The sequence below is a fragment of the Calypte anna genome, chromosome 6, assembly GCF_003957555.1.
Source record: "Calypte anna isolate BGI_N300 chromosome 6, bCalAnn1_v1.p, whole genome shotgun sequence".
NCBI classification, from domain to species: Eukaryota; Metazoa; Chordata; class Aves; order Apodiformes; family Trochilidae; genus Calypte; species Calypte anna.
In genome coordinates this window covers 12,268,802-12,286,749 of record NC_044252.1, presented here as the reverse complement: position 1 = coordinate 12,286,749, position 17,948 = coordinate 12,268,802, and the positions used below count along the sequence as shown (strand labels likewise).

The following is a 17,948-nucleotide window of genomic DNA, read 5'->3' as shown; positions in this document are numbered from 1 at the left end:
TTTTTTCTACTTTGAATCATGACTGGCTTTATTAATCTCTTTCTTTTAAAAAAGTAAACTTCCTCAAAATACACACATTGTCAAGAAAAAAATTAAGACTGCATTATTTTTTACAGGTAACCCATGCAGTGGAGCTGAAGAGATGGGAAGTTCCTAACTCTGCTAGGAATACAAGCTTAGAAATTATTCTCCATTTAGATCCCAACTGTACTGTTGTAGGTCAGTAAAGTTTGAGGCCAACAGGAAACCTTCCTTAACAATTCAGGTCCTTGCCTTCTTACAAAAACAGAACACAGTAATATAATTAAGTAACCTATTTTTACTTTTTATTAAAGCGTGTTTTGAAGGTTAAGTGAACATGGAACTAGAGCAAATTGCTGCATATTTTAAATCTGTCAAGCTCAGCAGGGTTCTTTTTAAACCTCTCTATATACATACTGCAATACTGCTAGCACAAAGTTAAATTCCTTCTCAAAGAAGGAAAAGATTTTCTCAGTTTGTTACTTAATGCAAAACAACTGAACACTTAAGTCCAAATCAGGAAAAAAAAAAAAAGGAATCAAACATATTCCCTTCATGATTAAAGGAAAAGTGGTTGCCATTAATTTTTGAAACCAAAGCTATGCATATTTTGGCATCTGGATAAAATAAACCTGCACCAATAAAACGTCCATTCACAACAGCTTATTTTACAGATTTAAACTAGCCAAGATGTCACAAATTTGCACTCTTGCATTATCTGTGTTTGGGAATGAAGACCAAACAATAAAACCAAACTAACCTGAGTTAAAAGGGTCTGCTGAGGTTGCTGCAACTTAAAATAAATAAAGTTATAAATTAATTTTATATGCTTAAGCAAATTGTACAATTTTACCTCCTTTTTACAAGTAAGAGTTTTTGCTTAACCTGAGTGACTTAATAGTTCTTTGGGGTTTGGTGATTTCAGCAGTCTGAATAGGCATAAATTTGCACTCACATTAAAGACTGTATAATCTGGGTTTATTCAGTAAGCAGAAATGCTGGGGTTTTTTCTAACTGAAAGTTAATAGCAATATCAAAAATAGTTTTGGCAGCTGGAGAAGCTTAGGCCTGTAATTTCCATGTCCATCTATTCTTTTTCAAAATCTTTTTAAGTTCAAAGTCCACAAAAAATTAAAAAGGGAATTTTTTTTTTTTGACAGCATCTTTCTAGCAGTTAAAATATACGACCCTGTTTAGAGCACAGTTTAGCAGGAATTGTGTACACATGGAATACCATAGATTTTAAATTTCCTTTTTGTGTAAAGGTAGGCAGGCTTCCATCCTGGATATGCCTCTCCAAGTTTATGAACTTCAAGCTCTCACTACAAAAAGATCCTACTTAGTTCTTTAACAACTTCCCATATGCAGATGATTTCAGAGACAAATCCTACAAGACACACAACCATCTTTTTTAAGTTATTTGTGATGTACACAGTAAGAATCAGACAAACCTGTTGCTGTACACTATAGAGAGTCTGCTGAGGTTGTGAATATTGCTGAAACAGATAAAAGTAAAATATCTCATAAACAGGAAGAATTATTACCCCAATAAGACCAAATACAAGTTATCTGCTTGGCAAGTTTTAGATAGAAACTATTCACATTTAACAGTTCTAATATAAAACATAATTCACAGTATCAACATATTACTTTTGTAAGAAGTGTGCTCAGCCTTCAGAGTGGACTTTGATGTACAGTCTCTAGCCAAAATCAGCAATTTTTTTTTTAAGCCTGGCACTTATACAGTATCTAGGGCCCAGCATGAGATCACACAAAATGCTATTAAGTACATACAGTGATCGACAGTATTTGGAACTTGAGATTTTCAAGTTTAGGTGCTGCAAAATTTTTCCCAAAAGGCTCTCCATACCAAAAAGTCATCACCTCCACAGTCACAATCCCCACCTTCACAGAATACAATTATGCTAGCTGAATACCTAAAATCTCACTGTTTTTTAAAGAGGCTCATACTACAGTGTTCACCATTTCCCATTCTGCTTTTGTCCTGGATACTTCAGCTATACAAAGACAGTGGTTTATATTATTAAAAGTTCATGCAGTCAACAGCAAATACTCCTTTTACTTTACCTGCTGTAAAGCAGCTGCTGCAGCTGCAGCCTGCTGCTGTAATGCAGCTGTCTGAGTGAGCTGGTAGTTGGTTGGTGTTTGTGTAGTCAGCCCTGCTGCTGCCAGCGCCGTCTGCTGGGTGTATATAGTGGGAGAGGCTCCAAGCAGCGATGGCTGCTGTACACCAAGAGCAGCTGAAAAGGGAACAACAGACAATAAACACCAAGAGCAACTTTAAATCTCTGAGGTTTCTTTCTGACTCTTACATTAGATGCAGCACATGATGCTTCGCTCCCGAGTCAAGCCCGTGACATAGATAAATCCAGCACCAAAATTTGAGATGAAGAATCACACCTTACTAGCTTTTCTTCTAAATTAATTTATAAATAGTACACCACAACAGAGGCACAGAGATCAATTAATTTCCTTTTCTCAAGTTGCTTGTGAGTTCATAGCTCTAGCAGTCGTCACCCGTAGCCCGCAACAGACATAGACTGTTCTCTTGAATGTATCTCAGGTTTTGGATGAGCTAAATAAAGATTATGATTGCTCCATAATAATTATTATATTTCTATCTGATGACAAGAGAAATCTTTACTGTAATAGCAGCTATGAAACACAGGCTTATGGAATGCATTCTCTGGAAACACAAGAGGCTTCGCATCGCTCCATACTGGCTTTGCCCCCGTGTGAGCTGGATTTTATAGTCTTCTCTCCCAGCCTTTTAACAAAAAGGAGTTTAATCAGTCCCCACATATAAAGGAAGCAACTCAAGCTCTCTCCAGTTCTTACTAGGAAGGTTTTGTGCTACCCAGACATGAACTGTGTAGGAGGAAAAAATAGTTCAGTTTAGTGCCGTATCAGCTTTTAAATAAGATTAAGCAAAACAGGAGGAGCAACTATCCCCATGCTACACTTCGCAGGCACACAATACTTATGAATTATATGCTTAAGCCTTACAGATGGATCTTCTATGGACAGAGCCCTGCACAATACAAATCTGAGTGAAGAACTGCAAAAGTATCTGGAAATGTGCTCCCACTGTCAAGAGTTTTTTAAAAAGTTACCTGCAGCTGCATGATCCAGTATTTCTTCAGCAATCTATGAGTCTAGTCCACACATTTAAATAAAACCAGAGAGAAATTCAACAGGAAAACATACTGCCAGCAAAGACAGGTCAGCCAGCCTTCATAACATTCAAGTTGAATAGGGCTCCTCTCTCTTCCAAAGGCATTAGTAGCACAAAGAACAGATTTACAGTATTCCTCCTGCAGTTTGTGCTCCACACCATTCTTACTGATCCAAAATGAAGCTGACATTCCTGACCCTGGGATGCAGTAAGAAACCACTTGTGGCTGGTGATCATCACCATAGAATACACAAAAAATGCTGTAACCAGCAGAGAGATCCCCATCACATTATCCTTTCCAGCAGAGCACAATTTTCAGAAAACAATTTAATGGCACTGATCATATTAAAGTTTTGGAATGAAACATGAAAACAGTATGCAAGCCACAGTGAAAGTAATCACCATCACTATGATCTGCATCAAATACTGTCACAAGAGCATTCCAGGAAGTGATACTATTTTAATAGTGAAATCAAGTGCACTTCAGTACAGCAAAATTACAGCATTCCCAGTATTGCATTTACTTTTTTTGCATATAGTATTACATAGACTTTTTCCCCTGAAAAATCCAATCTTTGGGTTTCTTCAGAAACCACGCAAGCCAAATTTGAAGCTTCTCCTGGGACAGGCCCTTCATTCTCTTGATCCTCTTGGCTCCTGCCTCTCCATCAGCTCCAGTTTGTCCCTTTTTCTCCACCCAAAAACATACATTTATCTGGAACCTTACCAATACTTCATATAACACACTTTAAACAGACCTTTACATCTAGTGATAACACTGTGTTGCTGTATTGTGGGACAACTTTCACTTTTCTTGGCTGCATTCTTTGCTGGCTCATGCAAGGCAAGTAACCAGAGCAGAAATTCCTGTTAGTGCATAAATTCACTTCACACTACATTGTCTGAATCTGTTTTACTGCACTCACTATTGTCATTCAGTCCAGTGTTCTCAAGTTGTATGAACACAGGGGCATGGAGTTGGGAAGCACCATCAAGCAAGTTTCACAAGTTCTCTCCAACTTTTTGTACCAAGAAAAATAAAATATTAACATGCTTGCTCCAAAACCAGATCTTGGAGTAACTCTGCTCTTAAGTTTCCACTATGACAATTTCCCTTCCAGCATAAATCATAATTATTTCAAACAATTCCCAGCCCACTCTAAGACTCCCATTCTATTCTGTCCCTTTAGAGGGAAAATAAAACAACAACTTCTTTTTTTTTTTTTTTTTCCACCTCTACCATCACTTTGAGAGCAATTAATATTAACTGGGTATCAGGTAATCAACAATACTGCAGATAATCTTACTAACAAAGGGCAAAGACAAAAGACCACTAGAAACCCCTCATAGGCTAACACCTGTAGTAACAAGTTTTTCAAAGCTGTTCCTACTGATTTGTCCTGAAGTATTGCAGTAGCTTAATTTGACTGCCTTTCATCTATGTACTCATCTCAGTCAAACAGGCTCTGATTAAACAGGTGACTATATCTGAATTGCTAGTTAATAATAAAAAAAAAGGGCAGGAAAACAAGAGACAGAATGAACTGCAGACTCAGTGTGGAACTGACACCTGATTACATTATTATTATTGGCAACAATTATCTGCAGTGACAAACAATAGCTGCCTAGGATTTGTATCTGCCTCACTAAGTACAGTGATGCAGATGCTGTCTAAACAACTTCCACTCGCACCAAATATTGCATGGCAACACCATCTCAAAGGGCTTGGATATAATCTGGAGTCCTAGGCAGCAGCTTAGGTAAGAGAGATTTATGTTGTAGCAAGCAAAAAAGGCAGTATTTAGAAGCCCATCTCACTGCTTCTGAATTCCAGAGACCTGTTAAGATTAGGGCAACATCTTCAAAGTACATAGCTACACATATCTGCTTGGTAAGTGATATAGATTTATTAGGATTGCAGTGAAGGAATACTCTATCCAAGGCTTTGGGTACTTTTCCTAGGTGTCATGAATTGTGAGTTTGGGCCCTTGGGTTTTTAATTTTCTTCAAACTTAACATGCTTGCAATGCAAACACTGTCCAAACTTATTTTTTTAAATTTCCTTTTAATAGATACACAATAGAAATTCGACTCAGTGTATTTATCACAGGACATCTATTTACAGCAAGCCAGTGAATTGTGCATCAGCCATTTCTTAGTGACTGTGTGCTTGTCCTATTTGTACACTTACATCACTTCAGAGGCCACCAGCCTCAGAAGGACTGAGCTTCAAGCACTTCTGCTTTCACCAGGCACACTTTTCCTCACTCTGATGCACTGATGTCTTGATACAGCAAAGACACCACCACTTATCAGCCAGAAGGCAACACAGCGAGGCCTTCCCCTTGACTAGAGTGCTATAAAAATGGGCTTCAGTATGCAACCAGAAATCTTAACCCTGAAAACTGCATACACCAAGTGCTGTGATACAAATCAAAGGCATGTCAAAAATTGACAGCTGAGAGAACTGATGGGGCTTCTCCTTTGCAGGAGTTTCAGGAACTTGTACATCATTATACAAGTTCAAAGAAGTACTTGCAAAAAGAACCCCATGCTATCTAGAAATTTTAATTTTATTTTTCTTTTAAACTTCTGTAATAGTAATAATTTAAGTTACGCTTTAACAATACTTAACCAGCACAGCAGGGACCTTATTCTGATTTTACTGATGTCACACATAAAACCCTGAGACAAGGAGTAGAGAGACAATTTCACTGTGTTACAAGTAGGAGTCTCTCTTCACACACAGATCTTCACACCTGGAATTACCCATCTCTCTTCTAATAGCATAGGCACAGACAGCATTAGTAAGCTATATCAAAGGGATCTCAGGAATCCCTACAGCTAGTGTCACACCTTAGTTATTAAGAGCCTTAATGGGATGGCCAAGACAGCATCCAAGTCAGCAATATTAAAAAAAAAAAAGGCAACAAAAAAGCCACAAAAAACAACCAACCCTGAAATTACCTTTTTGCAATTAACAAGCTAGCTTTCTAGAACCATCACTTTTGGCAACAGCTTAGGACAAAGCTGTATATCATATTGCTTTTGTCATGAAAAAATAAATAATCAAGATCACTTCTCCCCCACATCCAAGCACCCCGATGCTTCAGAGAAGGAACGTGACACTTATGTAAAAGCAGCTGGCATGCCTAAATATGGATCAAAAAAAGCACATGCTCAAGAGCATGCCTCAGCTTCTCCATCAGGTAAGCAACCTGCCTGCACAGTCATAGCTTCATGTTGAAAAGTGCACAAAAGGTGACAACACAGCTGCAGCTTAACACTAAACACTGTTCTTCAGCTCTCAGCAGGGACAATAAGCACTATATACTTTTCAAGAGAAGTTTCCTGTGCTCTGTACTATAAATCAGCATTGCCAATAAAAAAACAGGGAACGGAGTATGTACATGTGTACTAAACCAGGAGCTGTGTGGACAAATCCCAGGGACTGGATTCAGCAGTACATACAGGGAAGAAAGAGGACACAGAGGATACAGGGAGGTTGTGTACTGGAGTAGAAATAGGAAAGGACCAGACAGATTTAAGGAGCTAAATGCCTTCAACTGAAACTGCCATATCAAGATATATCAAGTGATCATACAAGAGGTAGTGAGGATACTACAATGTGAAGAGAGATACTGAGAACACGAAAGAAGGTGTAACAAGCATAGGAAGAAGACAGAAATGCAACCAAATGTTAGTCTTTAATGGTTCTCATGTTCTGAGTCAGGTGCTGCTGGATCAGATGAACAGCTAAAAATCCCTGGAGATATGTTCCCATAGAGCAGGCAATATAATTCTCACAGCAAATCATGCTGACTAGTCCTACCCCTATTAAATTTTGCAATTCGTTTAATTTAAGGAGGCTGAGAAGTAGGCTAACCAAAGACAGAGGAACAGGAAAATAGATGAGAAGTTGGTGTGTGCTTTCTAGTGCCTTTGCTCCATCCACCTTTTCTCCAGGGCCCCCTTCTGGTCCCATCCCAGTGAGGTCTAAGATGGCTGTCAGCTCCTCCCATTCAACAGATTTTATGCAGCTATCTCTCTGAAACAGTACATAGAGCTGGCCCTCAGCCTTCCACCACTATTTCTGATGCACCAGTTGTAATATCAGACTCAATACTCCAGGCCCAGATGCTGCCTTCCATTAATGGCTCCAAGGTATTGCCCAGTCAGACCTCAGAACCAAAAGCAAAGTTTTATCTCTCCATCACAATGCCACCAATTTCCTGCTGTTAAGCAGCTTCTTACAAGGAAGCACCCACGGCATCCATTTGGATAAGGTAAGTGTGACCTATGGGAGAAATAGTGCAAAACTGCTTGTGGGCAGCTGGTTAGGTACAGCAACAGTTCAGGTAAAGAATGAGAATGAATGGGCATGGAGAAAAAGGCAGCCTTGGACAGAGGGTTGTGAGATGCCTGGTGGAAGGTGGCAGTTCCCTGACAATACTCAGGCTGGATCACTGCCCAAAGTAAAAATTGGAAATGGAGGAGTCATTTTAGGAATGAAAACTGACTCAGGGGAAAGATTTGTTTCTCCCCCATCCCAACTTGCACCTCCAAAGAACAGCAGGCATCCCCAACTTTTTCTGAGCTCCTAGATGTAAAACTGCTGACAAAGGGGGTATGTCATTTAACTTCATATCAAACTACAGCAAAGGACAACTGTAAAAACCACACAGATCTTCAGAAAGACATCTCTTCAACAAAGTTACTGCTTATGCAAACACTTTGACATCCTGAATCCTCAAAGTACCACAGCCTTGTTGAAGCCTTTTCACATTGAACAATGAAACTCCAATATTTAGGAAACACTTTGTATTCAAGAAGAGAAAAAGGCAGCCCAGAACTGGAAACAGAAGCACAATTCACCACACAGCAAGCTTCAGATTCTAACTTCAAAACCTTTTATGCTATTAAACAACATGAAACACAAAAATCATGTAGCCAGTTTTTGAAATACACTACCCAGTGACTAAACAATGCTTCTTACCTAAATCAAAAGACACCCTCTATCATTATCAGGGCGATACCTGTGGTTATAGGGATCCCTGAATTCTAACATGGCATTAAAAATACACACACCCCCAATTCAAGAAGTAGATTTCAGAGACCTCTTCACTATATGAAATATGTCCATTACATAACTAAAGGCAAAATACCTCATAAATATCGATTTAGGCTGCCAGGGAAATGAAACTCAGGCAGCACTTTAGAAATCCGCAATGCCCTACTAATGGTGTTAGTATGGAACACAGAGCAAAGCAATTAGAAGAAAGGTACTTTGATTTATGCATCTTTGGATACAAGTAACTTAATATCTTGTTTACTGACCAAAAGAAACAATAAAAATTTACCTGGGATTTTACTTATCACTCCTTTGAAAACAAACCAAAAAAACCCAAAACCAAACATACAAAAAAACCCCACCCCAAAACTAAGCCAACCCAACAGCTAATATTAAGTAATGATGTTTAATGTTTCCATTGTGTGGAACACTCCCAAATGAAATAATTTATTTAAATAGAATTTAATTAAGTTAGTTAGCACAGTGCCACTCTTAACTGCATACCCAACTACACAATCTCCAAACCTACTAGATGTCAGGGTTCAAACATTAAGTGATATGTAAACTGACCTGGCTGAGATACTGCAGTGGCTGTAAACTGAGTAGCCCAAGGGGGATTCTTCTGTCCTCCAAACTGAGCCATGGTGAAAGGCAAAATTTCCTGGGTGTCTATCTTCTATAACTGCAATCTATCAAAATAAAGCACAATCTCTGAAACATAAACCATCAGGCTATTTGAATTCGGGGTAAAAAACAAAAGGAAACCCAAACAAACTACCACAACAAAAGCAACAACAAAAAAACAAAACAAGGAAAAAAAAAAGTGTTGAAAAATTATTTTTATACCCCTGAATCCGGTGGGCAATACGCATCACCAGCGGGAAACACAAGAAGTTGCAAGACAAATTCTTTTATTTTCCTACGGCACAACCTCCACCCTCCCCGTCCGAACAATGGGACTAACGCTACTAAAATTTATTAAAATTTCGAAGGAGGAATAAAGGGAAAGTGATTCTGAAGAACGGAGGGGGTTTAATTTTCATTCTTCTGCCTTTTCCAGAGTTATCGCTCCGCCGCCGCTCGGAGCGCTACCGGTGGAGGAGCCCGCACGCCTCACGCTGCCGTCCGGGCTCGCTTCTCCCCAAGCAAGGGCACGGTAACCACACGAACGCGCCCGGGCCGCCCGCTCACCACCTCCGCCGCTGCCTCCCGCACCCACCGGGGAGCACCTCACTCCTGCCCCCCAAACCCACTATTTTTAAAAACGACTTTACCCGCCCCTCGGCACCGCTAAATCTCCTTTCTCTTGCGTGCGCGAACGCAAACACCCGCCCGCAGTCGGGCCCGCCGCCGAGAAGCGGAGAGATCAGCATGGGAGAGCGAGGCGGCCACTGGCCGGGCGGGCGGGAAGCAGGCGCCTCCCCGCCCCCCGCCGCGGCCAGGCCGCCGCCGCCCGCCCCTTCTCCTCCTCCCGCTGCCCCCGGCCAACAATGCGGGCCTGGGCGTGGGCCCGCGCCCGCCGTGCTTCCGCTCCACCCTAGGTACCCCCCGGGGCCTGCGCTGGGGCTCCCGAGCCCCTCCCGCCGCCGCCGCCGCCGGTACCTGAGCAGCGCCTCGCTGGAGCCATCGCCGGCCCCTCCGCGCCTCCCGCACCCAGCGCGCCTCGACTGCGCAGGCGCCTCCGCCCCCGCCGACGGCAGCGAGCGGTGGCGCACACCGATTACGTCAGACCTCGCGACTTCACAGCGCCCGTGGGGCCGAGCGCGCAGGCGCGAGTCGGGGCCGGGCTGGCTCCTGGGCGCGCGCCCGGGGTGCCGCGTGCGGCGCGGCCGTTAGGGGAGGCGAGGGGCGGCGGCGCCATCTTGGCCGAGGCAGAGAGGGGCCGGGGGGGGGGCGGAGGGAGGGGGTGCCGCCATCTTGCGGCGGGCCCTGGATGGAGGGGCCGAGCCGTGTCAGCCCTGCGGGCCCTGGATGGAGGGGCCGAGCCGTGTCAGCCCTGCGGGGCCTGGATGGAGGGGCCGAGCCGTGTCTGCCCTGCGGGCCCTGGATGGAGGGGCCGAGCCGTGTCTGCCCTGCGGGCCCTTCCTCCCACCGGAGGTTCCTTGCTCGGCTCTCTGGCGCTCGTCCTGAGCGACGCGTAGCAGGCATCATCCTGGGAAGTTGTCAGACGCTTCTCACGCCACCTCATGCGTGCCTTATTGCTGTAGCTAATAACCCTCCGCCCGAGCGCCTAAACATCTGAGAGAGTCCAGGCTATCGTGTGTGTGTGTGTGCGGGGGCGTAACAGGATCACCTGAGGTGAAGAGAGAGCAAACTCGCCAGAGGGACTCATCAAAGCACTTCAGATGCTTTGAAACAGAAATTGCAGACAGGAATCATTACAGTAAGTAGTTCAATAGATGAGGAATAGTAATATTAGTTTCAGTCTCTCGATATTACAACAAGCACTCAATCCCTTAAATACTTTTTATACAAGTGAAATTCCTACATGGGGTATTACTTAACATTTGAGAATAAAGACACACTTGATAAATTCAAATGGGACTTGGAAGTGATTATTTCCCCTCAAAGTGATGGAATATATTATTGGGAGGCATCAACATTAAACTTCCACATGCAGTTGGATGGATTCTGTTGTAGAAGGGCAACGAGAGAAAGAAGCAGGAGACAACTACGGAAGTTACATTTCTGTCAGGATCTGGTACTCAATAATATGCAAAGACAGATCTACCTTAGACCTATAAAGTATATGGCAAACTGCATGAGGGTTTAGCAGCATATTTCTTCATTTTTAAGTATACACATCTCAAGCCTTACTCGTGTCTGTTCCTGGCACATAACTCCATCCAACTCAGTCAGTTGACTAAAGTGACTGAAATACAATCAGAGGCTAACCAGGTAACAGGACTATATGCTATGCTATCCATGAAAAGGACAGTGGCTAAATTGTATTAAAAGAGAAAGTTATTGTCAATGAATGTCAGAATTTTATGAAACTGCTCTATTACAGAATCAGCCAGGTTGGAAAGGACCTCTGAGATCATCAAGTCCAGCCCTTAATCCACTACCACTGTGGTTACCAGACCATGGCACTGAGTGCCACATCAGTCTCTTCTTAAAAACCTCCAGGGACAGAGAATCCACCACCTCCCTGGGCAGCCCGTTCCAATGCCTGAGCACCCTCTCTGGAAAAAATTTTTCCTAATATCCAACCTAAACCTCCCCTGGCAGAGCCTAAGTCCATGCCCTCTTGTCTGACTGATAGATACTTGGGAGAATTTTTGCCACTGTCATTTATAGTATCCTAATGACTACTTTTAAATTCTTTAGGTCTTTGTATCCTCTTTTCAAGATGAGCCATGCTGTTGTGATGAAGAACAGCTGAAATGGAAACAGCAGTGTAAAAATGTGAGCACTTCAGTCTTGTATGTTAAAATACCCCCCCAGGCCATCTTTTAATGCGTTGGACAGTTTCTCCAAGGATTTCATGCCCCTTCATTGATGAAGAGGCAGAAGTCTAGAAGATAGGTAATTTCTGTTTAGTTTTAGTTTACATTAAAATAATTGGACAAGTTGAGAAAAGGATACAAATTATAAGGCAAAAACCATAAAACGCATCCTGCTTCCAGCCTTCTTGGTGGTTATGGGAGTTAAGAACAAGCTGGGGATATTGTGGTGAGAAATGGCAAAATTTTAGAGCTTACAATCAGAGAACATACACGCTGTGGTACAATAGTACATTTAACAAAGATGAGTGGAAAAGCACAAGAAAAGAACCTTGGTATCAAGAAATGCTACATAGTAATAAAATCTTATGGTGCAAATAGTTAATACTTTGAATCTCTGGCCTTGAGTACTTCTCAAGAAAGCCATGAAGTTGATCCATGGCACCTTCCCCAGTGGTGTACACATCAGTTTAACAGCTTTCTGTTTTTTTTTTTAAACAATCTTTGACTAAAAGAGCTCTCAGAAGCATTATCTCTTTGTGTACCACTTACCACAATCATAGAAAAAAAAAACATTTTCCACTACCACGACAGCATCCAGCATTCAGCACAGTAGAAGCAACAGCTAATACACCAAAAAGTCTAAACAGTGGCAAGTAGAAGTTTATCTTGGTATTTGGTGTAGGTGGAATGCAGATTGAGAAGTGGCTACGACAGGTCTCTAATGAGCATACTGGGAGTTCAAAAAGCTTGCTTTAAGATAAGTTTCTCTGTTAGCTCAAGTAATGTAAAATTGTACTGTTTCTGCACATGGAGTACATTTGGACCTGCACTGATGTTGCAGTGTATCAACATTTGCCACAACATGTTTGGTGCAGTATCTTGCCTTTGAGAAAGAAAATAAAAATCAGTACCATCATTTATTTTGGAGATAAAACAACACATTTGCCTTTAGTGAAACCAGCTAATTAATCCAAGATCAGGCTGCCAAGATATTGAAGAGACAGAAAAATAATCACATTTGTCATTAAACAACTCTTTACTGCCCCTAAGGTGTCCTGTAACGGTGATGGCATCATAAATTTAGCACAAGACAAAAGTGTGTTCTGAAAGGAATGACTGAGTATCAGCTGCAAATAACATTCCTCATTGCCTTCGGAAATAAGTTCTAGCTTGCAGCCCTGGAAGAGTAAAAGTCCTGTTTTTTGAAATAAAGTGAAACAAGCCACTGTTCCAGTGCTTATCCTTGTGCTGAGAATGAGAACACCATTAAGACCTGTTGTACAGAAATGGCAAGAACTGTGAGCTTCAGAGGCAAGTTCCCCCTGTTACCTACACTGGCACAAATTGCTTCACTGGTAATCTATAATAAATCCCTGTATGTTGACACTCCAAATAGAGTTTAACAACATAATAAGTGCATTATGGCTAAATATCTATTGTGTAGTGTCCTTCATACAGATATTTTATGTGAGTGCTGTGAAAGAAAAACGTAAAAGAAAATGTGGAAGAGGCTTATTTTAGCTGCTTCTAGAACAGATTTAACTGTATTCATACTATGTAGAGAAGAATTGACTGGAGGAGAAGTTACATTTTTCTAATAAACAATTTTGACAATCTGTACAATTGAAAAGACAGAAAATAGTCTTTCATACCAAGTATATGAAATGGACACCAAATGTTCTACTGGATAGAAAACCAATAATGAATCTGTCCAGCTAAAATGCTAGACCTTTGCCAATTACAGGCAGACAGTTATTTCCCTCAGTTTTCATCAAAACTAACAACGAACAAGTTTGAAGAGGAAAGGTCATTTTGGTTTACCATATTATGTGGTGACTTTTATTTTTTTTTATATCCCTGTTGGAAATATGTTTTTATACATCCTTCACAATTCCTGAATTAACTTTCAAATCTATACATGTTTTTACTGGAATGATATAAAAGGGAGAATGCCCTTCTCACTGCTATATAGCTGCATTGTGTATGATGCAATTTGGATATGCTTCCCAATGTATTTCACAAAAAAGGTTTTTCCTGGCCACTGATGGCTAAGGGGGATATGACAATGGATATATAACCAGGCTGGCTTAGTTCCAAAGAGGTTCTGACAGAGAACTCAAGAAACTCTCATCCTAATATAGTCATATCCAAAGTTGAAGTTTATGAGCAAATATTTAAGAGCAAATATTTTGACAAACAGTACCATTTTTAGAAAAATATTTGAAATAGGTAAAATACTATGTAAAAAAATTAGTCTGTTAGTAGGAGAGTTGCCCACAGTGACAGCTGGACTGGAAAGGAGAGAGCTCTTCAGATGGAAGTTAAGAAGGTCTTTTCTTACAGAACTGCTTTAGTGCAGGCAGTGGTAGTGGCATTACAGAAGAGATGCAAGAGATTATATTATTAAATATAATAACCTTGCTGTTACCTGAACTGTAGTAGTTGGCTGCAGTTACAGCATAAAGCCAGGCTACATTAAGAAAAAACAAAACAAAACAGCTGAATTGATACATAAAATCTTCAGCTAAAAAATTTGGGACACAGATTATTTTCAAGAAAGAAACATCTTTCTGTCAAAATAACGACTCTAAAATGTTTCTGCTAATGATACAGAGAATATTCTGAGTTAAAGAACTGTTCCCAGTTCTGAGTGAATAGATTGTCAGCAGTGCCAAGAAGAAATGTCACTAAAATAACATTTGGGTGCCCTGTGAACGGGGCAACTCACCACGAGTGAGGTAACTGCTAAAGATACTTCTATCTTGGTTCTGAACTCAGTCCCTACACAGAAGCCTGCAGGGTCTCTGTTGTTTACAGCTATTCTGCTAATCCCATGAAAACCCAGCTTTCATCCAATTGAACGTATATTTGGGCACAATGACTTTTATATAAACATCTTTTCCTAACCAAGTATAAAATGTATTATTGCTTCTGAATACTCCCATCTGAAGCTTCCAAATTAAAAAAAGAAAACAAAACATTATTATGATTGCAAACATGTATTAGAAGGAAACTCTTTTGAAAATTGTTTGGGATTATCATAGTTAATTTGAAATTTCAAAGAACTTTTGCATTTCTTGCAGCAGTGGGAAGTCTCTTTTTGGAAAATGTTGCAATCTTTTAACAGTAATGTAATTTCTGAGCCAAAATCATACAAATTTTGTTTAAAATTTTAGTACTTTTGATTTTGGTAACCATTTAACATTTTACCTTTAGCAGAAAGGGGGTCTTATGGTCTTACCTGGGTCTTATGGTTCTTAGGGGAGTACAGTATAGCGCTTACCTAATGTTGGTTGAGGAAGAAAATGTTGTTATGAATGTTAGTTTAATGTGAGGCTTCCTGTCTGGGAAGAGCTGAAATGTTTGGATCATTCCTCATGGTTCATGGAAGATAAAGAAGCATAATTCACTTAGAGGATTTGCTGCCCTACACAGGGCCATAGGTTTTAAAAATTTCTTTCTTCTTATGCAGGCTGACTTGTATTCGAGTTTTGTTTTAAGTCTTTGATACCTTTAGGAAGGCCCTGCTTTTCTAGAGATACCAGGTTTGATCATGCATACAGGAAAGGATTTCTCATCTATCTCCCTACAGTCTTGTGATATCCAAGATATATGAGAGATTTAATGGACTTCTATAGACAGACAGTAACAAAGAAAGGCTGGAAGAATAACCCTGGCCACTTTTAAAATCTTAGCTCCATTGCTTAAAAAGCAAGAAAGTGAGAGGTAAGAACTTGTCTTCCACTGCTGTGTGCAGAGCTTAGCCTCTTTGCATAGCAGAGTTCAGGCATCTGAACTGCAGGACAGGCAAGTGTAATCCCCACTGCAGTACAGCTGAGTGTAAACATTAAGAAACTTAACTTGCTGTGGACCACACGGGCTGTGATTTACAGGAACAACAGGGAACATCTTGAAAACTTCTATTTGTAATAACAAAACAAAGTAATGCCTGAGTAGCACCTTTCAGTGTGAGAGGGCAGAGGAGAAAGACTAAAACTCTAATAATGTAACAGAAATTACATATAAATCATGTACTTGCCTGTACTCTTTGGGCTGATCCAGAGCCTCAAGTACTTGGAAGGCTCACTGCCAGCACACAACACTAGAACATTCTTCTTTTTCAATTACATAGCTAGTCAGATCTCACAAGATCTATATTCTAAGGAGTGTTGTTAAGCAGGGGCACACCTGAGCCACTTAGAGCTTCTTACCCTCATAGGACAGGGTAATTTGCAACAAACCTCACCCTTAAAATTTGTAGCAGCTGTAAAGCTGATGATGAATCCTCACAGGGCTTTCTGCTGTTGTGGGAGTGAATTAGGATCTATCATAGAAGTGTTTCCTTTACGGGTCAGTACTTAATTTCCCTAAAGGAATTCGGCACTTTATTTCCCTAAAAGAATTCATCAAACTAGAGAAGGATTTAGATGCGATATTAGGAAGAAGTTCTTCCCCATGAGGGTGGTGAAATATTGGAACAGGTTGCCCAGAGAGGTGGTAGAAGCCCCATCCCTGGAAGTTTTTAAGGCCAGGCTGGACAGGGATCTGAGTAACCTGATCTAATGGGAGGTGTCCCTGCCTATGGCAAACTGGATGATCTTAAAGACCCCTTCCAACCCTGAAAATTCTATGATTTGGTGATTCTCAAGTGAAGGGAGTCTGTCATCAGCATGCAAAACCAGAAGTCTAGATGCAAAACCAAAGTAGTCACATGAAACTTAACTGCTAATTTGTTATGCCACAGGAGGCAAAAGTTTTACTGTTCTGAGATGAAAAATAAGACTAAGCTATGATGCTTCCAGCAGCAATTAAGGAGTGCTTAAGGACAGCAAGTGTTACCCAGTTATATGGTGAATAAATAGAGATACACACATGATACAGTAGGGATTTTAAGTAATCCTTGGCTTTGTGTAAAAAGACATTGATGTTTTCAAGAAGTCAACTGCTAAGAATTTTCTGTTACTGGTGTCTGTCATAAAAGCAAGAGAATCCCCAAGGAGACTGGACAGGGAATTAAGAGGTCTGTCTTAGAAATAGTGCTCCATCCAAAGTGTATTAGAATATCTGGGTTTAAATTTTCACATTTAAAATATTTTTCCAATGTGTCCTAGATTGAAAACACAGATTGGTATTGGTGGTAATGGTTTTATTTTAGGCTATCTAGGACATTTCTTGAACCAAACCAGTTGAAGCACTATCATGTGCTTAAATTACACTTGAATATGATGATTGTACTGATGTACAAAATTCACAGAAAGTCCTGCATTTGAATGAATACCCCCTTTGAGGATGTCAGCTAGTGTACAATATATGACAATACAAGTCATCAGCCTTATTCAACAGCAGTCAGACCCTGCTGTTCTCTGATCTTTATCAGGCATTAAGAGTATTGCAAAAATGTGTAACTAGCACTGGCAAAAAAGTTTATCTTGCAGTTTTTGTTAGCAATTAAAACCATTTTAATGTATTGTAAGTTAAGGCTATAGTATCTTAAGAATTTTAAACCAATTAACTGTACTACATGAATATGCTGTCACTTCTGCAACTCATGCAGGAAATCTAAAGTAGGAGAAAGCACAGAAGCCATGTCTGGGTGTTGAGCTCTACCCTTCCAGGGCTGCCAGGGCAAGTAAACTTGGTTTGGTTTTGTTCCCATAAGCGACCAATGAAGCTGTATTTTAAAATCTCTGTATGTCATATTCAGCACAGTGTATGAAGAAATGTAGCTCTGACTGGGAACACACCAGACAGTGGGAATGCCAGGGGAGGCAACATGCAGTTAGCTGGCAGTTCCTGGAAGGGAGTAGGAAAGTGGTGCTTCTTATCCAAGTCTCTTCCTCCATAATGACGTTCTTGGGTCTGCTCTTAATTCTTTTAATGTCACTCAAGATCCATGTGCTTTCCTACAACACCTGTGCTATAAGTTACAGACTCCAATATCAAACTGTGCAATGTATAGCTGTGTTGAAAGAGTTGTTAGTACAGCTTACAGAATGCCTGGGGCAAGCTGGGAGATGATGCTATGAAACCCCAGTAATTATTATCCTCTATAAGAGCAGCAAATTACCTGGGAGGTTACAGGCCTTCCTGTGGGATTAATGCATTCAACTCCTAGGAACTAGGTGCACAGATCATGTAATGTAGCTTATTGCTAGGGAATTACTGAAGCCTGAGGGCAGCAAAATTTTTCTGTCCTCTAGGAGATTCCAGC

The 17,948-nt window shown here is 40.8% G+C and overlaps 1 protein-coding gene across 4 annotated transcripts in view; it reads right to left on the bottom strand.

The window, feature by feature from the left end:
• CCAR1 (cell division cycle and apoptosis regulator 1) overlaps nucleotides 1-9,968 on the bottom strand; it is a 28,129-nt gene extending 18,161 nt beyond the window's left edge. For 2 of the 4 annotated variants that reach the window (XM_030453589.1, XM_030453592.1), the window contains exons 1-5: nucleotides 9,891-9,968; nucleotides 8,859-8,977; nucleotides 2,110-2,282; nucleotides 1,473-1,517; nucleotides 782-814 (exon numbers count right to left, since the gene is read on the bottom strand). In XM_030453589.1, the coding sequence (XP_030309449.1) occupies nucleotides 782-814; nucleotides 1,473-1,517; nucleotides 2,110-2,282; nucleotides 8,859-8,931 (324 nt within the window). In that variant the 5' untranslated portion in view covers nucleotides 8,932-8,977; nucleotides 9,891-9,968. The remainder of the gene's footprint in view (nucleotides 1-781; nucleotides 815-1,472; nucleotides 1,518-2,109; nucleotides 2,283-8,858; nucleotides 8,978-9,890) is intronic. The other 2 variants (XM_030453590.1, XM_030453591.1) reach the window with 2 other exon arrangements.
• Between the last annotated feature and the right edge of the window lie 7,980 nt (nucleotides 9,969-17,948).